Below are 22,958 nucleotides of genomic sequence, written 5' to 3'. Positions count from 1 at the left end.
TTGGCCTTTTATGGTTTCATGAGGCCAGGAGAGTTCTCCTCGTCATCACCCTGTAGGCCATTTCTAGCTCGATGGCAGTTGGCCCCCAGCTCAGAAGGTTTCATCCTCTCCCTACCCGTGACCAAGACTTCCCAGTCAGGGCCCCCTACCCGCATTAAATTCTTCCCTACAGCGCACAAATGGTGTCCAGTCCACGTACTTCAGCAGTTGTCTGGGGCTTTGGGCGCTCTCGGCCCTAAAACTCCCCTGCTGCCCTGCGGGACAGAAGCATTGTCCACCTCCCAGTTCGTCTCACATGTACGTATGCTGGCAGGTAATTTAGGTTTGGACCCACTCTCCGTGTCAGATCATTCCTTTAGGATTGGGGCGGCATCTGCCGCGTCCAAGAATCAAGTGCCGGCTCACATCATTCGCAAATTGGGCCGGTGGCGCTCCTCCTGTTTTAATCGATATGTTCCCAACCCCACGGGGTAGATTTCATGTGCCTTTCAGACATTGGTGTTGTAATGGTTAATAAAGTGTCTTGCTTTCCTTGCTGGGTTTTTGGCCTCTTTCAGGTATACTCCCGACGGTAACGGTTATGGCACAACTCAGACCGTTGACATCTTTTATGAGTTAGGTAAGTTAGGTTCTGTCACATATAGCCCCGATCACAAGTAGCAAGGCCGAGTATTGGCCTGCATTTGTGGGAGGGGCGCCCTGCCTTTTATCAGCTGCTCACCCCTTGTCATCAGTGTTCCCCTCCCAGCTCGCCCTTTTTCTTTACTCTTCCACAGGGTATGCCCTCTTTCAGGTATACTCCCGACGGTAACGGTTATGGCACAACTCAGACCGTTGACATCTTTATGAGTTAGGTAAGTTAGGTTCTGTCACATATAGCCCCGATCACAAATAAACTTTATTTAACTTTTTGAACAGAACGTTAACTTTTTTGCTTACCGGTGATTTTTTTTAATTTATTTTTTCCTTTATAGGACAAACCTCTCCTTCCCCATGGGACAATGTGCAAAGCGCAAATCGCCCAAAGATGTGGCGAAGTACATTATGCACTTTGTCCCAGGTGAAAGGAGAGGTTTGCAGCAGCTGTGAGTGAAAGGGCCCTAATAGCCCTGTGTGCCTGTCCTGTGAGATGCAATCCCTATGCTAAGTGTACCTGTGTGTGGTACTTCCGGAAACACTCCCCAAAGCATAGGGCAGGGTGGTCAGGGCAGTCAGGACAGAAATAGCGGGTGTCACGCCTTATTCCACTCCTGCTACAGACACAACATTTTTTTCGGGGTGGCGGTCGGTTTGAGGTACCAGCAATGACACTGAAGAAATGTCGCTCGTGTATACGGCTCACTACACTGGTGGATGGGGCCACAGAACCTCCTGGATACAGGAGGTTCTCGATGATCTCTTCCTGAAATTTGAGGAAGGATCCTGTTCTCCCAGCCTTACTGTAGAGAACAAAACTATTATATATAGCCAATTGAATTAAATATACAGACACCTTCTTATACCAGTGTCTGGTCCTGCGGGAAAGTAGATAAGGAGCCAACATCTGGTCATTGAAGTCCACCCATGAGCAAATTATAGTCGTGGACACAGAGGGGCTTTTCAATGACACTGGTTGCTCGTTCAATTTGGATTGTCGTGTCTGCGTGAATGGAGGAGAGCATGTAAACGTCCCGCTTGTCTCTCCATTTCACCGCGAGCAGTTCTTCGTTACACAAGGCAGCCCTCTCCCCCCTTGCAAGACGGGTGGTAACGAGCCGTTGGTGGAAGCACACGCGACTAGGTCGCACGGTGCCACAGCAGCCAATCTGTTCTAGGAACAAATGCCTGAAGAGGGGCACATTTGTGTAGAAATTGTCCACATAAAGATGGTACCCCTTGCCAAATATGGGTGACACCAAGTCCCAGACTGTCTTCCCACTGCTCCCCAGGTAGTCAGGGCAACCAACCAGCTCCAGGGTCTGATCTTTACCCTCATAGATCCGAAATTTGTGGGTATAGCCTGTGGTCCTTTCACAGAGCTTATACAATTTGACCCCATACCGGGCGCGCTTGCTTGGGATGTATTGTTTGAAGCCAAGGCGCCCGGTAAAATGTATCAGGGACTCGTCTATGCAGATGTTTTGCTCAGGGGTATACAAATCTGCAAATTTGGTGTTGAAGTGGTCTATGAGGGGCCAAATTTTGTGGAGCCGGTCAAAAGCTGGGTGGCCTCTGTGACGAGAGGTGCTGTTGTCGCTAAAGTGCAGGAAACGCAGGATGGTCTCAAATCGTGTCCTGGACATGGCAGCAGAGAACATGGGCATGTGATGAATTGGGTTCGTGGACCAATATGACCGCAATTCATGCTTTTTGGTTAAGCCCATGTTGAGGAGAAGGCCCAGAAAAATTTTAAATTCGGAAACTTGGACGGGTTTCCACCGGAAAGACTGGGCATAAAAGCTTCCTGGGTTGGCGGCTATAAATTCTGTGGCATATCGGTTTGTTTCTGCCACGACTAAGTCCAAAAGCTCTGCAGTCAAGAACAGCTCAAAAAACTCCAGTGCCGAACCGATCTGAGCTGTCTCAACCCGAACTCCAGACTGGGCGGTGAAAGGAGGAACTATTGGTGCGGCTGAAGTTGGGGGCTGCCAATCAGGGTTTGCCAGCACCTTAGGGGCTCTACGGGCCTGTCTGTGGGGTGGCTGCGACGGGGTAACTACTGCACGTGCCACCGTACCAGCTTCAACTGCCCTTCTGGTGCTCGCCACTTCACCATGTTGTACGGCAGTGCTGGAACTAGGTCCAGGATGGGCTGCGCTGCTGGTGTATGCCTCACCACGTGATCCGGCAGCGACAGCCCCACTCTGCTGCTCTTGAAGCGGATCCTGCGTAACCTGTGGTCTAGCGACACGGGGCCGGGTACGCCTGGTGCTATCAGGGACCTCAGCCTCCTCGTCCGAACTTTGGGTCAGAGAGCCACTGCTTTCTACAGGTTCGTATTCTGACCCGCTGGATTCGTCAGATGAGGGTTCCCATTCCTCATCCGACTGGGTTAGAATCCTGTAGGCCTCTTCAGAAGAATACCCCCTGTTTGACATTTGGACTACTAAATTTAGGGGGTATTCCCTGAGACTACCCAAGAAAAAAAGCAAGCTTGTCTTACAAATGGGAGGCTAGCGAAGTACCGGAAGCCGCTGCGATTGATAAAAAATATCAAAACTGATTTTTTTTTATCGCCGCAGCGCTTGTAAAGTGATTGTGCAGTGATCAAAAAAAAATAAAAAATTTTGTCACTGCGGCGGGGCGGGCGTGGGTGAACGCACGTGTGGGCGACCGATCAGGCCTGATAGGGCAAACACTGCGTTTTGGGTGGAGGGCGAACTAAGGTGACACTAATACTATTATAGATCTGACTGTGATCAGTTCTGATCACTTACAGATACTATAACAGTACAAATACTGATTAGCAATACGCTAATCAGCGAATCAGTGACTGCGGTGCGGTGGGCTGGGCGCTAACCGACGCTAACTACCTAACCAAGGGGCCTAAACTATCCTAAAACTATCAGTCAATACCAGTGGAAAAAAAAGTGACAGTTTACACTGATCACTTTTTTCCCTTTCACTAGGTGATTGACAGGGGCGATCAAGGGGTGATCAAGGGGTTAATTGGGGTGATGGAGGGTGATCTGGGGGCTAAGTGTAGTGTTGGGTGGCTACTCACTGTGATGTGTGCTCTCTGCTGGGACCAACCGACGAAAAGGACCAGCAGTGGCCGCCCCTTTAATGGTGACCGCCAGTTTAACAGTGACTTTCATATTGGCCGCCCCTTTAACGGTGACCATCTCTTTAACAGTGACTTTAACAGTGACCGCCCCTTTAACAGTGACTTTGTTGACCGCCCCTTTACCAGTGAATTTCACAATGGCCACCCCTTAAATGGTGACCACCCCTTTAACAGTGACTTTCACAGTGGCTGCCCCTTTAACAGTGACTTCAACAGTGGCCGCCCCTTTAACAGTGACTGCCCCTTTAACAGTGACTTTCACAGTAACCGCCCCTTTAACCGTGATCCCCCTTTTAACAGTGACTTTCACAGTGCCTGCCCCTTTAACAGTGACTGCTCTTTTAACAGTGACTTTCACAATGGCTGCCCCTTTAACGGTGATTGCCCCTTTAACAGTGACTTTAACAGTGGCCGCCCCTTTAACAGTGACTGCTCTTTTAACAGTAACTTTCACAATGGCCACCCCTTTAACAGTGACTTTCACAGTGGCCGCTTCTTTAACGGTGACCGCCTGTTTAACAGTGACTTTCACAGTGGCCGCCCCTTTAACAGTGGCTGCCCCTTTAACAGTGTCTTTCACGGTGGCTGCCCTTTTAACAGTGACTTTCACAGTGGCCGCCTCTTAACAGTGATCGCCCCTTTAACAGTGACTTTCAGAGTGGCCTCCCCTTTAACAGTGATTGCCTTTTTAACAGTGAGTTTCACAGTGGCCGCTCTTTTAACGGTAATCACCCCTTTAACAGTGACTTTGGGTACCGCCCCTTTAACAGTGACTTTCACAATGGCCGCCCCTTTAACAGTAATCGCCTCTTTAACAGTGACCTCCATGGTGCCGGCCCCTTTAACAGTGAACTCCACGGTGCCTGCCCCTTTAACAGTGAACTCCCCAGCGCCCGTCCGTTTAATAGTGGCCCCTGCCCCCCAGGCATGTAGCAGTGTAGTTGTGCTGTCATACGTCATATGACTGAATATTTCAGGACCTGCGAACTGCTAAATCCTGTGATCAGTTGTTATGGCAACCTGGAGTAGGACCTGCGAGCTGCTATTGGCTGATAAGGGACATGTGACCGTCTGGGCAGGCTTGTATTGGATAATGCAGGTCATTTTATGGGAATATCTCGGGAACGGTGCGTCCTCGAGAGCTGAGACCCTGCAAGATTTCTTTCCAGGTACCAAGGGATGTGTAGACCAAGATTGGTTGAAATGGATGGTTGTGTTTTTTTCGTTTTCGCTGAACATACACACATACATATACACTCACCTAAAGAATTATTAGTGCCCCCATACTAATACGGTGTTGGACCCCCTTTTGCCTTCAGAACTGCCTTAATTCTACGTGGCATTGATTCCACAAGGTGCTGATAGCATTCTTTAGAAATGTTGGCCCATATTGATAGGATAGCATCTTGCAGTTGATGGAGATTTGAGGGATGCACATCCAGGGCACGAAGCTCCCGTTCCACCACATCCCAAAGATGCTCTATTGGGTTGAGATCTGGTGACTGTGGGGGCCATTTCAGTGCAGTGAACTCATTGTCATGTTCAAGAAACCATTTTTCCAGTCTTCAACAGTCCAATGTTGGTGAGCTCGTGCAAATTGTAGCCTCTTTTCCCTATTTGTAGTGGAGATGAGTGGTACCCGGTGGGGTCTTCTGCTGTTGTAGCCCATCCGCCTCAAGGTTGTGCGTGTTGTGGCTTCACAAATGCTTTGCTGCAGACCTCGGTTGTAACGAGTGGTTATTTCAGTCAACATTGCTCTTCTATCAGCTTGAATCAGTCGGCACATTCTCCTCTGACCTCTAGCATCCACAAGGCATGTTCGCCCACAGGACGGCCGCATACTGGATGTTTTTCCCTTTTCACACCATTCTTTGTAAACCCTAGAAATGGTTGTGCGTGAAAATCCCAGTAACTGAGCAGATTGTGAAATACTCAGACCGGCCCGTCTGGCACCAACAACCATGCCACGCTCAAAATTGCTTAAATCCCCTTTCTTTCCCATTCTGACATTCAGTTTGGAGTTCAGGAGATTGTCTTGACCAGGAGCACCCCCCTAAATGCATCGAAGCAACTGCCATGTGATTGGTTGACTAGATAATTGCATTAATGAGAAATAGAACAGGTGTTCCTAATAATTCTTTAGGTGAGTGTATATACTGTATATATATAAAATCTATTGTCCCATGCAAATTACGTGGGGGATGTATGTAATGGACGGGGCCTTTCACCGGAATACTGAATGATGTTTGCAGTTTATGTAGATATAAACGAGACCTATATATATTTATGTGTGTGTGAAACGTATGAAATCATCCGGTGACATCATACATCTGTACCGCGCTGTGTGTATAACTATATATATATACTCACAGCGAGGTAGACATGTATGATTTAACGGGATGATTTTGTTCGTGTCACACCATGTGTATAGTGTGTGGTGTATAGTGTGTGGTGTATAGTGTGTGGTGTATAGTGTGTGGTGTATAGTGTGTGGTGTATAGTGTGTGGTGTATAGTGTGTGGTGTATAGTGTGTGGTGTATAGTGTGTCGTGTTCAGTGTGTGGTGTATAGTGTGTGGTGTATAGTGTGTGGTGTATAGTGTGTGGTATATAGTGTGTGGTGTATAGTGTGTGGTGTATAGTGTGTGGTATATAGTGTGTGGTGTATAGTGTGTGGTGTATAGTGTGTGGTGTATAGTGTGTGGTATATAGTGTGTGGTGTATAGTGTGTGGTATATAGTGTGTGGTGTATAGTGTGTGGTATATAGTGTATAGTGTGTGGTGTATAGTGTGTGGTATATAGTGTGTGGTGTATAGTGTGGTGTATAGTGTGTGGTGTATAGTGTGTGGTGTATAGTGTGTGGTGTATAGTGTGTGGTGTATAGTGTGTGGTATATAGTGTATAGTGTGTGGTGTATAGTGTGTGGTCTATAGTGTGTGGTGTATAGTGTGGTGTATAGTGTGTGGTGTATAGTGTGTGGTGTATAGTGTGTGGTGTATAGTGTGTGGTGTATAGTGTGTGGTATATAGTGTGTGGTGTATAGTGTGTGGTGTATAGTGTGGTGTATAGTGTGTGGTGTATAGTGTGTGGTATATAGTGTGTGGTATATAGTGTGTGGTGTATAGTGTGTGGTGTATAGTGTGTGGTGTATAGTGTGTGGTGTATAGTGTGTGGTGTATAGTGTGTGGTATATAGTGTGTGGTGTATAGTGTGTGGTGTATAGTGTGTGGTGTATAGTGTGGTGTATAGTGTGTGGTGTATAGTGTGTGGTATATAGTGTGTGGTATATAGTGTGTGGTGTATAGTGTGTGGTGTGTGGTGTATAGTGTGTGGTGTATAGTGTGTGGTGTATAGTGTATAGTGTGTGATGTACAGTCGTGGCCAAAAGTTTTGAGAATGACACAAATATTAGTTTTCACAAAGTTTGCTGCTAAACTGCTTTTAGATCTTTGTTTCAGTTGTTTCTGTGATGTAGTGAAATATAATTACACGCACTTCATACGTTTCAAAGGCTTTTATCGACAATTACATGACATTGATGCACAGAGTCAGTATTTGCAGTGTTGGCCCTTCTTTTTCAGGACCTCTGCAATCCGACTGGGCATGCTCTCAATCAACTTCTGGGCCAATTCCTGACTGATACAACCCATTCTTTCATCAACACTTCTTGGAGTTTGTCAGAATTAGTGGGTTTTTGTTTGTCCACCCGCCTCTTGAGGATTGACCACAAGTTCTCAATGGGATTAAGATCTGGGGAGTTTCCAGGCCATGGACCCAAAATGTCAACGTTTTGGTCCCCGAGCCACTTAGTTATCACTTTTGCCTTATGGCACGGTGCTCCATCGTGCTGGAAAATGCATTGTTCTTCACCAAACTGTTGTTGGATTGTTGGAAGAAGTTGCTGTTGGAGGGTGTTTTGGTGCCATTCTTTATTCATGGCTGTGTTTTTGGGCAAAATTGTGAGTGAGCCCACTCCCTTGGATGAGAAGCAACCCCACACATGAATGGTCTCAGGATGCTTTACTGTTGGCATGACACAGGACTGATGGTAGCGCTCACCTTTTCTGCTCCAGACAAGCCTTTTTCCAGATGCCCCCAACAATCGGAAAGAGGCTTCATCGGAGAATATGACTTTGCCCCAGTCCTCAGCAGTCCATTCACCATACTTTCTGCAGAAGATCAATGTGTCCCTGATGTTTTTTTTGGAGAGAAGTGGCTTCTTTGCTGCCCTTCTTGACACCAGGCCATCTTCCAAAAGTCTTCGCCTCACTGTGCGTGCAGATGCGCTCACACCTGCCTGCTGCCGTTCCTGAGCAAGCTCTGCACTGGTGGCACTCCGATCCCGCAGCTGAATCCTCTTTAGGAGACGATCCTGGCGCTTGCTGGACTTTCTTGGACGCCCTGAAGCCTTCTTAACAAGAATTTAACCTCTTTCCTTGATGTTCTTGATGATCCTATAAATTGTTGATTGAGGTGCAATCTTAGTAGCCACAATATCCTTGCCTGTGAAGCCATTTTTATGCAACGCAATGATGGCTGCACGCGTTTCTTTGCAGGTCACCATGGTTAACAATGGAAGAACAATGATTTCAAGCATCACTGTAACGGGGTTCCGAAGGTGCACTCGGTCCCCCATTGCCCGCAGAACTATTGCTTAGCGTTGGGAATGAGGATCTGTGTTTGACCTCATTCCCAGGGTGGCTTTACTAGCTGGGTGGCTCCCTGCTCCTAGTCTGCCTTGAGCGCCGAGCTGATCACTCGGTGCTCGACTTGTTGGTATGTCGGTCACGTGACCCTCACTCCCCACTATAAATACAGGCAGCCTGCTGGCCACAGGTTGCCTGTTTATTTAGGTTCCACCTGTGATTTGGTCTTTCCTGGCATACTTACCTCCTGCTGAATTCCTGACGATCCTCTGCCTTCTCCTTGTGTACTTTGCTGCTCTCCTGGTATTTATGACCCCGGCTTCTCCTGACAATTCTCTGCTTGCTCCATTTGTACTTTGTAGCTTTCCTGGTATTGACTCGATCCGTTCACGTCCTGTTGTTTGTCTGTCTGTCATCCCTGCACTTATTCCAAGTTAGGGATTGCCCTCCAGTTGTCCCCTGTCATTAGGACTCGCGAGGCAAGTAGGCAGGGCCAGGGGTAAGGGTGGAGCGCAGTGGTCACTTCCCTCCCCCCTGTGTGTGTGTGTGTGTACGCGACCGTTACAATCACCCTCTTTTTAACATGTCAAGTCTGCCATTTTAACCCAATCAGCCTGACATAATGATCTCCAGCCTTGTGCTCGTCAACATTCTCACCTGAGTTAACAAGACGATTACTGAAATGATCTCAGCAGGTCCTTTAATGACAGCAATGAAATGCAGTGGAAAGGTTTTTTGTGGATTAAGTTAATTTTCATGGCAAAGAAGGACTATGCAATTCATCTGATCACTCTTCATAACATTCTGGAGTATATGCAAATTGCTGTTATAAAAACTTAAGCAGCAACTTTTAGAATTTTCAATATTTATGTAATTCTCAAAACTTTTGGCCACGACTGTAGTGTGTGGTGTATAGTGTGTGGTGTATAGTGTGTGGTGTATAGTGTGTGGTGTATAGTGTGTGGTGTATAGTGTGTGGTGTATAGTGTATGATGTATAGTGTATAGTGTGTGGTGTATAGTGTGTGGTGTATAGTGTGTGGTGTATAGTGTGTGGTGTATAGTGTGTGGTGTATAGTGTGTGGTGTATAGTGTGTGGTGTATAGTGTGTGGTGTATAGTGTGTGGTGTATAGTGTACAGTGCGTGATGTATAGTGTATAGTGTGTGATGTATAGTGTGTGGTGTATAGTGTGTGATGTATAGTGTGTGGTGTATAGTGTGTGGTGTATAGTGTGTGGTGTATAGTGTGTGGCGTATAGTGTGTGGTGTATAGTGTGTAGTGTATAGTGTGTAGTGTATAGTGTGTGGTGTATAGTGTGTGGTGTATAGTGTGTGGTGTATAGCGTGTGGTGTATAGCGTATAGTGTATAGTGTGTGGTGTATAGTGTGTGGTGTATAGTGTGTGGTGTATAGTGTATAGTGTGTGGTGTATAGTGTATAGTGTATAGTGTGTGGTGTATAGTGTGTGGTGTATAGTGTGTGGTGTATAGTGTGTGGTGTATAGTGTGTGGTGTATAGTGTGTGGTGTATAGTGTGTGGTGTATAGTGTGTGGTGTATAGTGTGTGGTGTATAGTGTGTGGTGTATAGTGTGTGGTGTATAGTGTGTGGTGTATAGTGTGTGGTGTATAGTGTATAGTGTGTGGTGTATAGTGTGTGGTGTATAGTGTGTGGTGTATAGTGTGTGGTGTATAGTGTGTGGTGTATAGTGTGTGGTGTATAGTGTGTGGTGTATAGTGTGTGGTGTATAGTGTGTGGTGTATAGTGTGTGGTGTATAGTGTGTGGTGTATAGTGTGTGGTGTATAGTGTGTGGTGTATAGTGTATGGTGTATAGTGTGTGGTGTATAGTGTGTGGTGTATAGTGTGTGGTGTATAGTGTGTGGTGTATAGTGTGTGGTGTATAGTGTGTGGTGTATAGTGTGTGGTGTATAGTGTGTGGTGTATAGTGTGTGGTGTATAGTGTGTGGTGTATAGTGTGTGGTGTATAGTGTGTGGTGTATAGTGTGTGGTGTATAGTGTGTGGTGTATAGTGTGTGGTGTATAGTGTGTGGTGTATAGTGTGTGGTGTATAGTGTGTGGTGTATAGTGTGTGGTATATAGTGTATAGTGTGTGGTGTATAGTGTGTGGTGTATAGTGTGGTGTATAGTGTATAGTGTGTGGTGTATAGTGTATAGTGTATAGTGTGTAGTGTATAGTGTATAGTGTGTGGTGTATAGTGTATAGTGTGTGGTGTATAGTGTGTGGTGTATAGTGTGTGGTATATAGTGTATAGTGTGTGGTGTATAGTGTGTGGTGTATAGTGTGGTGTATAGTGTATAGTGTGTGGTGTATAGTGTATAGTGTATAGTGTGTAGTGTATAGTGTATAGTGTGTGGTGTATAGTGTATAGTGTGTGGTGTATAGTGTATAGTGTATAGTGTATAGTGTGTGGTGTATAGTGTATAGTGTGTGGTGTATAGTGTGTGGCAGGAGAATGGACGTGCTATGTGCATGTGAGAGATTTCCCAGCTGTCCATACATACAGCTACAGACATAGCGCTGTGATGTTACTCCAATCAGTAATATCTACTCAGACCTGATAAACTGTGTTGTTTGTATTGCGAAAAAGAAAAATTTGTATCAATATCGCTAATATTCGTATGTAATAATATTTGGAAAGACTCGATCTACTTATACAAATTGTTCTGCCATGCAGCAATATGTGAGAGGAAGAAGAAGTGCTGTGATATAATATTACTTCCAGTGATCCGGATTCCGTCCTCAGTGCAGCAATTGCGCAGCATTTCTTCTTATCAGGCTGACTTTCTACAGTATCAAATAACGTAAATTACGCCATGCGCTCGCTTACTCACTTGATCATCATTACGTTCCCGATTTTCGCATAAAAATCAGGAAGTCGAATATAACGAATATGCAAATTCACGAATATATCACGAATATTCCAAAAAATATTTGTGATATATCGCGAATTCGAATATTGCCCCTGCCGCTCATCGCTATATATTAGCAGGACAATGATATGTATTTCTCAGTACACAGGGTGCGCTGTTACATGGCTCTGGAGGAGGATGGGTCGATCACCGACTGAATCATGGGTATCTGGCTTGGACCTCAGAGGCTGCTGATGGCCACTTTCCTCAGACCCATCGTTAGACGAGTGGACTGCTGGGCTGTTGTATAGATATGTTAAGACAGATCCAGCTGCCTCTGCCTTGTGCCAAAACCCTGTTCACCGAGCTCTCAGAAGTGCTAGCTCCACAAGTGTGATTGCAATAAAACTCTTGAAGATTCACCATCTACCTCTGGTTGGTTCCTTGCGCCGAGAGATGTTCCTTTTCTTCCTGTGACTACACTGAGTGACATGTGGAAAACCTTCTACACATGAGCACTATTTGACACTATAATAAAACACTGTTTAAAAATGGGCCATATTAACCCTTTCCCCCATGCTTCCACCTTAAAGAGGAAAGAAAGTGCACAACATGTTAACTTTTTAACTCAACATAGTCAGTGTCCATATTTTGTATAGAAAAAAAACAGATCAAACAACCTCCAATGTCAGCAATAAAATTTCTGGTGGGATGGGTACTCCCCCCCCATACATGGCCTAACATGGTGGAACATAACAGTCATCACCTGATACTTCACCGGTGACTCGCTTGGTTAACTGCTCAGACAGTCCTCATGGGGCACAGTGAGGACTTTTATATTACTTAGTCAATCACCCCCACCCAGCAAACCAAAACCTTATATTGTGCATCTACAGTGATGTGACAGTCTCATATCTAGGCACATAACCATGCTCCTGACCGTACTCCAGACCATGCTCCTGACCGTACTCCAGACCATGCTCCTGACCGTACTCCAGACCATGCTCCTGACCGTACTCCAGACCATGCTCCTGACCGTACTCCAGACCATGCTTCTGACCGCGCTCCTGACTGTGCTCCTGATAATGCTCCTGACTGTGCTCCAGACCATACTTCCTACCGTGCTCCTGACTGTGCTCCAGACCATACTTCCTACCGTGCTCCTGACTGTGCTCCAGACCGTGCTCCTGATAATGCTCCTGACTGTGCTCCAGACCATGCTCCTGACATGGAAGTATGTGAAAAAAAGGAGTAATTACAGCAATGCAATACCTTGTAATAGAGGGGCATGCAGGCAGCTTTAAATGCTGGTAGTTTTGTGAGAGAAGAAATGAATTATGGGGATTGTAGTCATCGTTATCCTGCAGAAAGCCTTGGTGGCAAAAAAAACAACAAAACTGCACAGAGCCTGGTTAGGTAATGGAAAAAAATAAAAAAAAATACTTCTGATCAATAGAAGTATCTTCTGGTGCTAATCATAGATATATACTGCAGGTAATTTTTTTTTTTTTTTTATCCCTTTAACCCTTTAATGACCTGACTATTTTGAGCCTTAAAGGGGTTATCCCATGACTAATGTAAAAAATGAAAATCAGACATCATATAGAACATGACAAGTTCTTTCTAACACAGCTAGAACCAGCCCTGTACCTCACATGGATCCAAAGATCTCCCCATTCATTCTGCTAGATCAGGGATCAACCACCTTCGGCACTCCAGCCAATGGCGTATCTATCACGAGGCAAACAAGGCATTTGCCTAGGGCGGCACTTGCCAATGGGGCGGCAAAATGCCTTGTTTGCCCCTGTCTCATCCGTCTTATATGTTGCCGCTGGTATACTCAGAAGATCCAATGGTATATTCTAACCCCCAGGCGTTCCCATGGTGACGGGGACGCTTGCCTGGGTGTTAGAATATACAGGGCCACGCCGCTCACAGGAGAACATTTATAAACTAATAATTAACTTTAATCATTGCTAATCTCTTTACTGGATATCTTACTCTGTCTTGACTCTTAGCTCTGGTAACAGCAGGCAGTGCGGGCGGCGCTCACTCACTGACGTCACGCGCCTGCTCCTCCCACTAGGCGGCGCAGGTGCGTGACATCAGTGAGTGATCGCCGCCCGCACTGCCTGCTGTTACCAGAGCTAAGAGTCAAGACAGAGTAAGATATCCAGTAAAGAGATTAGCAATGATTAAAGTTAATTATTAGTTTATAAATGTTCTCCTGTGAGCGTCGAGGAGGGGGATCTGTGGATGGCACTGTTTAGGGGAGGGAGATCTGTTGATGGCACTGTTTAGGGGAGGGAGATCTGTTGATGGCACTATTTAGGGGAGGGGGATCTGTTGATGGCACTATTTAGGGGAGGGGATCTGTTGATGGCACTATTTAGGGGAGGGGGATCTGTTGATGGCACTATTTAGGGGAGGGGGATCTGTTGATGGCACTATTTAGGGGAGGGGGGTCTGTGGATGGCACTATTTAGGGGGGAGATCTGTGGATGGCACTGTTTAGGGGAGGGGGATCTGTGGATGGCACTGTTTAGGGGAGGGGGATCTGTGGATGGCACTGTTTAGGGGGGAGATCTGTGGATGGCACTATTTAGGGGAGGGGGATCTGTGGATGCCACTATTTAGGGAAGGGGGATCTGTGGATGGCACTATTTAGGGGAGAGATCTGTGGATGGCACTGTTTAGGGGAGGGGGATCTGTGGATGGCACTATTTAGGGGAGGGGGATCTGTGGATGGCACTGTTTAGGGGAGGGGGATCTGTGGATGGCACTATTTAGGGGAGGGGGATCTGTGGATGGCACTGTTTAGGGGAGGGGGATCTGTGGATGGCACTATTTAGGGGAGGGGGATCTGTGGATGGCACTGTTTAGGGGAGGGGGATCTGTGGATGGCACTGTTTAGGGGGGAGATCTGTGGATGGCACTGTTTAGGGGAGTGGGATCTGTGGATGGCACTATTTAGGGGAGGGGGATCTGTGAATGGCACTGTTTAGGGGAGGGGGATCTGTGGATGGCACTGTTTAGGGGAGGGGGGGATCTGTGGATGGCACATAGGAATGGGTGGGGTTTAGATAGAAAGGGGTTTGGCCTTGACAGGAAGGGGTGGGGTTTAGAGAGAAAGGGGTTTGGCCTTGACAGAAAGGGGTGGGTCAAATTTATATTAGGGGGGTGCCCGAGTTTAGTCTCGCCTAGGGCATCACAAAACCAAGATACACCACTGACTCCAGCTGCTGTGAAACTGCAACTCCCAGCAAGCAAACTTACTTGGTTGTTCTTTTAACTCCCACAGAAGTGAAATGTGTAGTTTCAGGACACCTGTAGTGCCAGAGGTTGATGAACCCTGTGCTAGATTTATCTGAAGCTGAAATCTCAAGAGGAGTGTCTTTTCTGCTGCAGATAAGAGGGTGTGTCTCAGCTCTACCTATCACAACTCAGGAGGCAGTTGAAGGATTAAACTGAGCATGTGCGGCCATCCCAGTGACCTGCTCAAATAAAAAAAAAACAGACAGCAGGTGGCGCTATACAGATACATATTATTGAATAACTTAATAGCTATGCTAAAATTTTAATTACATGCAATTACAAAAGTATTCAGATCCAGGTGCTGGTTTGAAAACTGTAGAGTACTTTTCGTGGGAGAACCCCTTTAAAGATGAGACAATTTATTTTATTCATTCATTCTTGCATTCCCAGACCTGTAACAGTTTTCCATCTACATAACTGCACAAGAGCTTGTTTTTGCCCGATGACTTGTGTTTTGGACTATGTATGCTTTATTCCTTAACTTGTATCATACATTTTTTTTAGGAAAGAGGGGGACAGATTGCTAAATGGTCTGCAATTCTGTCACACACACAGGGGTGTAACGGTCGTGTACACACACACACAGGGGGGAGGGAAGTGACCACTGCGCTCCACCCTTACCCCTGGCCCTGCCTACTTGCCTCGCGAGTCCTAATGACAGGGGACAACTGGACGGCAATCCCTAACTTGGAGTAAGTGCAGGGATGACAGACAGACAAACAACAGGACGTGAACGGACCGAGTCAATACCAGGAAAGCTGCAAAGTACAAATAGAGCAAGCAGAGAATTGTCAGGAGAAGCCGGGGTCATAAATACCAGGAGAGCAGAGAAGTACAAGAGGAGTCCTAAGAGAGTAGTCAGGTGGGAGCCGAGGTCACAATACCAGGACGGAAGCGCAGTACAGGAGGAGCAGGCAAAAGGATGGTCAGGGAACAGGATCAGGTAAGTATTCAGCAGTCCAACAAATAGCCAGGAACCTAGAAATTAACAGGCAACCTGTGGCCAGTATGCTGCCTGTATTTATAGTGGGGAGTGAGGGTCATGTGACGTGGCCAGCGTCACATGACCGACAGACCAACCAGTCGAGCACCGAGTGATCAGCTCGGCGCTCAAGGCAGACTAGGAGCAGGGAGCCACCCAGCTAGTAAAGCCGCCCTGGGAATGAGGTCAAACACAGAACCTCATTCCAAAAGCTAAGCAACAGTTCTGCGGGCAATGGGGGACCGAGTGCACCTTCGGAACCCCGTGACAGTACCCCCCCTTTTACGAGGGGCCACCGGACCCAAGACTTCAGGCGATGGCTTTTCAGGGTGTTCTAAATGAAATTTACGAACAAGTCTAGGAGCATGAACCTCCCTGGGAGGTACCCAATATCTCTCTTCAGGTCCATACCCCTTCCAGTGAATCAGGTACTGCAAGGAATTACGCACCTTCCTGACATCCACTATTTTAGACACCACATACTCGACAGCATCATTAACAAGAACCGGCGGAGGCGAGGCTTTTGATGGTACTACCGGTTCAAAATATTTTTTAAGCAGAGATTTATGGAACACATTATGAATGTGGAATGACTCAGGCAGCTCCAACCTAAAAGATACCTGGTTAATCACTTCCGTGATCTTATATGGTCCAATAAAACGAGGAGCAAATTTTTTAGAAGTTACCTTGAGAGATAGATTCTTGGAGGACAACCATACTTTATCCCCAACCTGAAGGTTTACACCCCTTGAACGTCTCCTATCGGCCTTGAGTTTTTGAGAACATTGAGCCTTTTCTAGGTTCGATTGAACCCGGGCCCAAACTGTGCACAGTTCGGAGGAGAGTTTATCCGCTTCAGGGTTAGAGGAGGAGACGGATGACCCAGAATGAAAACGGGGATGAAAACCATGGTTACAAAAGAAAGGGGAGACCCCAGCAGAAGAATTGACACGGTTATTCAAAGCAAATTCAGCCAACGGAAGGAATTTGACCCATAATTGCTGGTCATCAGCAACATACAACCTCAAGAATTGTTCCACAGACTGATTAAGGCGTTCAGTCTGCCCATTACTCTCAGGATGGTAGGCGGAAGAAAAAGACAATGAAATTTTACATCTTTGACAGAAGGCCCTCCAGAATTTGGACACAAACTGCACACCCCTGTCAGAAACAATATTTTCCGGGATGCCATGTAAACGAACAATCTCTCTCACAAAAATAGACGCCAGGGTTTTAGCATTCGGAAGTTTAGACAGGGGAATGAAATGAACCATCTTGCTAAACCTATCGACCACTACCCAAACCACAGTCTTACCCTCCGCCAGCGGTAGGTCAGTTATAAAGTCCATCGAGATATGGGACCAGGGTCTACTGGGAATGGGTAGGGGTCGTAGGTTACCAGCAGGGCGAGTCCTAGGTGTCTTGGACCTGGCACAAACCTCACAGGCTGACACGTAGGACTTGACATCCCTAGTTAGAGTGGGCCACCAATAAGATCTAGAAACCAGATCCTTAGTGCCCTCAACACCCGGATGTCCACAAAAGGCAGAATCGTGACACTCACCCAACAGCTGGAGACGAAATTGTACGGGAACAAACAACTTATCTGTTGGGGTGGATACCGGTGCCAGATGTTGTTCAGACCTAATGCGAGCCGAGATATCCTGGGTAAGAGCTGCTAAGAAGATTTTTGCTGGTAGGATGGATTCAGGTGGTACCTCAGTAGGTTGAAAAGCCTGGAAGCTCCGAGATAATGCGTCCGCCTTCACATTTTTACTTCCCGGAAAAATCAAAACGAGTAAAAAACAGAGCCAATCTGGCTTGACGGGGATTCAACCTCTTAGCAGACTCGAGAAACATAAGGTTTTTATGGTCAGTGACAACAGTTACACAATGTCTTGCCCCCTCCAGGAAATGCCTCCACTCCTCAAATGCCCATTTAATGGCCAGCAGCTCCCTATTCCCTATGTCGTAGTTTCTCTCCGTGGGAGAGAATTTCCTGGAGAAGAAGGCACATGGTCTCAGATTAGTGAGGCTAGCAGGACCTTGTGAAAGGACTGCTCCTACGCCGTCCTCGGACGCATCCACCTCCACAATAAAAGGTTTCTCCTGATCAGGCTGGATCAGAATGGGAGCGCTACTGAATGCCTTTTTTAATTTTTCAAATGAAGAAATGGCCTCAGTAGACCAATTCTCCAAATCCGCCCCCTTCTTAGTAAGGTCGGTCAACGGTTTAGCAATTACGGAAAAATTCATAATAAATTTACGATAGTAATTGGCGAAACCTAAGAACCGTTGTAAGGCCTTTAAGGATGAAGGTCTTACCCATTCCTTAATTGCTAGTACCTTACCAGGATCCATCTTGAAGGCGTGAGGAGTCAGAACATGCCCTAGAAACAGAATCTCCTGTACACCAAAGACACATTTCTCTTGTTTAGCGGATAGCTGATTCTCCCTCAACACCTCTAATACTTGTTTAACATGAGACACATGGGATTCGAAGTCAGGAGAGAATATCAAAATGTCGTCAAGATAGACAATAACAAATTTACCTAAGTACTCCCTAAGAATGTCATTCATGACGTTTTGGAACACAGCTGGGGCATTGCTGAGTCCAAAAGGCATCACTTGATATTCAAAGTGTCCTACCGGAGTATTGAACGCCGTCTTCCATTCGTCTCCCTCCTTGATTCGGATTAGATTGTATGACCCTTTCAGGTCAATTTTGGAAAACCAGGTTGCCCCCAGAACCTGGTTAAATAAATCCGGAATCAATGGGAGGGAGTATCTATTCTGGACAGTGATTTTATTTAATCTCCGGTAATCGATACATGGCCTAAGACCACCATCTTTTTTCTTAACGAAGAAAAACCCCGCCCCCATAGGAGAGACAGAAGGTCTAATATGCCCTTTACCAAGGCTCTCCTTAATATAATCTTCCATGGCCTTGCGTTCGGGCATAGAAAGATTATAAATTCGTCCTTTAGGAAACTTGGCCCCCTCTACTAGCTCTATGGTACAATCATAAGGTCTATGGGGGGGGTAGAGCCTCCGGGGTTGGTGATGAGAATACATCAGAATATTCTCTAATAACAGAGGGTAAAGTATCAGACTTTACTGAGACCCCAGCCTGTACCACGGACAAGCACGAGTCACACTTAGGCCCCCATCTCACCAACTCCCCATTGGACCAATCTATAGTGGGGTTATGTAGTCGGAGCCAAGGCAACCCTAGTACCACCTCAGCAGGTAGGTTCTCCAGGACTAGAAGTGAACATCTCTCTGAGTGGCACACACCCACGGTTAGAGAAATCTCTGAGGTACATTAGCTCACCGTACCACCAATAAGAGGAGTAGCATCAATAGCCATGACATGGATAGGAGTTGGTAAGGCAAACATAGGAATACCCAATCTTACAGCATACTCAGAGTCAATAAAGCTAGCCACTGAGCCACAATCAATAAAGGCCTTACCCGGCCATTTATCTACTCCCAGAGAAATCGTAATGGGTACCGAAAGCTTACATTTAGAAAATTCAGGGTGTACCTGGTCTTTAGGTTGCCTTGTCTTAGGAGACTTGACAGAGAGGACCTTCTTAGGACACTGGTTGATCCAATGGTCAGGATCTCCACAGTAAAAGCATTCTCCACGTCTGCGGCGAAGATTCCCTCGGGTCATGCCAACCTGCATGGGTTCCTCGGTGGAGACCTCAGCATTGTCTCTGGGATAGGCCTCTGGCTGGACCACCATCTGGGAAGAGAACTGTTGTTCCTGTCGTCTCTCTCTAACCCGTCGGTCAAGTCGGACAACAAGGGTCATCATCTCCTCTAAGGTCTCTGGAAGTCGATAACTGACCAGAAGATCCTTTAATTTATCAGACAGACCTGACCTGAACTGACTCTTCAGGGCTGGTTCGTTCCATCCTGAGGGGACACACCACCTTCTGAATTGGGTGCAATAATCCTCCGCTGGTAAATTGCCCTGAACCAGTGCCTTTAGAGCCGTCTCGGCTACTAGAGCCCTGTCTGGTTCATCATAGAGGGTACCCAAGGCCTGAAAGAACCCCTCCACAGAATATAAACAACTGGTGCCAGCAGGTAAAGAGAACGCCCAGTCCTGGGGATCACCCTGTAATCGGGAAATGATAATGCCCACGCGTTGACTCTCGGGGCCAGAGGACACGGGGCGCAAACGGAAGTAAAGTTTGCAACTCTCCTTAAAAGAGAGAAACTTCCTCCGGTCTCCAGAAAAGGGTTCTGGGAGCTTAATCTGGGGCTCAAAATGCGGACTGGAGGCCTGAGGAGTGGAAGAACCTTGCCCTAACTCAAAAGAACTGAGTTTTTCCCCTAACTCCTGCACCCTCTGCGTCAGACTAGAGACATGGTCAGTCAGGGTCACCAGAGGATTCATAATACAGTGGTTATTGGGCCTGTTAATCTGTAACGGTCGCGTACACACACACAGGGGGGAGGGAAGTGACCACTGCGCTCCACCCTTACCCCTGGCCCTGCCTACTTGCCTCGCAAGTCCTAATGACAGGGGACAACTGGACGGCAATCCCTAACTTGGAATAAGTGCAGGGATGACAGACAGACAAACAACAGGACGTGAACGGACCGAGTCAATACCAGGAAAGCTGCAAAGTACAAATGGAGCAAGCAGAGAATTGTCAGGAGAAGCCGGGGTCATAAATACCAGGAGAGCAGAGAAGTACAAGAGGAGTCCTAAGAGAGTAGTCAGGTGGGAGCCGAGGTCACAATACCAGGACTGAAGCGCAGTACAGGAGGAGCAGGCAAAAGGATGGTCAGGGAACAGGATTAGGTAAGTATTCAGCAGTCCAACAAATAGCCAGGAACCTAGAAATTAAAAGGCAACCTGTAGCCAGCAGGCTGCCTGTATTTATAGTGGGGAGTGAGGGTCATGTGACGTGGCCAGCGTCACATGACCGACAGACCAACCAGTCGAGCACCGAGTGATAAGCTCGGCGCTCAAGGCAGACTAGCAGCAGGGAGCCACCCAGCTAGTAAAGCCGCCCTGGGAATGAGGTCAAACACAGAACCTCATTCCAAAAGCTAAGCAACAGTTCTGCGGGCAATGGGGGACCGAGTTCACCTTCGGAACCCCGTGACAAGGGGGTGGGGAAGTGACCACTGAGCTCAACCCGAGCCCTTGTCCCTGCCTACTTGCCTCGCAAGTCCTAGTGTTAAGGGACAACTGGTCGACAAACCCTCAGCTAGGATAAGTGCAGGGTAGACAGACAATACATGCAACAGAGTAGTCAAACAACCAGGAGAGCAGCACGGTACCGGAGGAGCAAGCGGAGGATCGTCAGGAGAAGCCGAAGTCAGAACCAGGAGGAAACGCCAAGACCAAGGGATGAGACGGACGGGTAATCACAACACGAGCAGGAGACCAACAAACCAGGCCGTCCCCGCCTCCTGGAACCGCGCACAGAGCGCATCGTGACAAATTCCCTGGCCCAATTTTTGGGTATTGTTTTTTAGAGTTTCTTTTTGATTATGCGGTAGAAATGACCTTATTGGTCAGTACGATTATGGTGATGTATGATTTATACACTGCCTTCAACAATAAAATTCTCTCTTCAAAGACAAAATAAATAAAGAAAACTGCGGCTATATTCAGAGAGAATCGCTTTTCTTACGTTTCCATCAATACGGCTGTGCTGGTTTTGTGCAGGGACATTTAACGTTTCCATATTTTGCAGTACTTGTAGGTTTATTGCTCCTTTTGGGAAGAGTAGTGACCAAAACAAAAGAAATTCTGGCAGTTTTTTCCTGTCTGTTTTAAATAACGCAGTGATTCAGCAGTTTGGGTTGTTACTGACACAGTCATGGTTTTTACATCTTTTTTTTTTAAATAATAAAAATAAATGATTTTTAATTGAGAAAGGGGTGTTTGTGTTTTTGTCCCCTTTTTTTTAATGTGAAAACATTTTATTTACTTTAATTTATAGGGGGGAAAAAGGTGCCCCCCCCCCCCACCTAGTGTGGGAAAATTAAAATAGCAGCATACATAGCAATACTGAAAGGTACGTGTAATAGCGACACAGACCAGAAAACCCACATTATAGCAAAAAGCCACCATATTGTTGTACCCTAGAAGAAAGTACAATGTTCTTGTACCTGATATGAATACTGTGTAAAAACAATATGGCAGCCATTTGGACACTGTATAGTGGTCTTATGTGAGCAATGTATAGCCGTCTTACTTTATGTGAACAATTTATGGCCGTCTTATGTGGACACTGAATGGCAGTTGCAGGTAGACACTGTATGGTGGTCTTATGTGGACTCTGTATGGTGGTCTTATCTGGAGTCTGTATGGCATTCCTATGTGGACTCTATATGGCAGTCTTATGTGGACACTATATGTTGGTCTTATGTGGACTCTGTATGGTGGTCTTATGTTGACTTTGTATGGCCGTCTTATGTGGACACTATATGTTGGTCTTATTTGAACACTGTATGGTGGTCTTATGTGGACTCTGTATGGTGGTCTTATGTTGACTTTGTATGGCCGTCTTATGTGGACTCTATATGGCAGTCTTATGTGGACACTGTATGGTGGTCTTATGTGGACTCTGTATGGTGGTCTTATGTTGACTTTGTATGGCATTCTTATGTGGACACTGTAGAGGTCTTATGTGGACAATGTATAATAGTCTTATATGGACACTTTATGGCAGTCGTGTGTGGACACTGTATGGCAGTCGTATGTGGACAATGTATGGCAGTCGTATGTGGACAATGTATGGCAGTTGCATGTGGACACTGTATGGCGGTCTTATGTGGACACTGTATGGCAGTCTTATGTGGACACTTTATGGTGGTCTTATGTGGACACTGTATGGTGGTCTTATATGGACACTGTGTATGGCAGTAGCATGTGGACACTTTATGGCAGCCGTATGGGGACACTGTGTGGTGGTCTTATGTGGACAACATAGAACAGTCTTATATGGACACTGTATGGCAGAATTAATTTGTATTTTTGGCTTGTTAAATGATAGTCGTGCTTGTTGCTCGGGGCCGGTCCTATATCTCAGTGTATATTATATAGTTATCAGTTTACATTCTGTTCTCTCCTTTCGTTCGCAGTGACACCAGTGAAGCGGCCTACACCATGTACTTTGGGCTCTTCAGGTTATCAGAGGCGTATGACCACACTCAGAGCTCTTCTGTCTCTAACATCTATATACACCCTAACTATACGGGGACTGGAGGTCCAGGAGACATCGCTCTGGTGAAGCTCTCCAGCCCGGTCAACTACACCAGTTACATCATGCCCATCTGTCTGCCCGCCGCCTCCGTCATCTTCCCCGAAGGCTTGGAGTGCTGGGTAACCGGTTGGGGCTCAG

General features: G+C 46.6%; 1 protein-coding gene across 1 annotated transcript in view; it reads left to right on the top strand.

Moving 5' to 3' along the window:
- The window catches only part of LOC121007941 (transmembrane protease serine 9-like), a 57,655-nt gene that overhangs the window by 13,037 nt on the left and 21,660 nt on the right, over window positions 1–22,958 (top strand). The window contains exon 3 of the mRNA XM_040440209.1: window positions 22,699–22,958. Within this exon, the coding sequence (XP_040296143.1) occupies window positions 22,699–22,958 (260 nt within the window). The remainder of the gene's footprint in view (window positions 1–22,698) is intronic.

This window comes from Bufo bufo, chromosome 7 (genome assembly GCF_905171765.1).
Source record: "Bufo bufo chromosome 7, aBufBuf1.1, whole genome shotgun sequence".
NCBI lineage: Eukaryota > Metazoa > Chordata > Amphibia > Anura > Bufonidae > Bufo > Bufo bufo.
The sequence above is the reverse complement of the archived record's forward strand: the minus strand, read 5'-3'. Positions and strand labels throughout refer to the sequence as shown.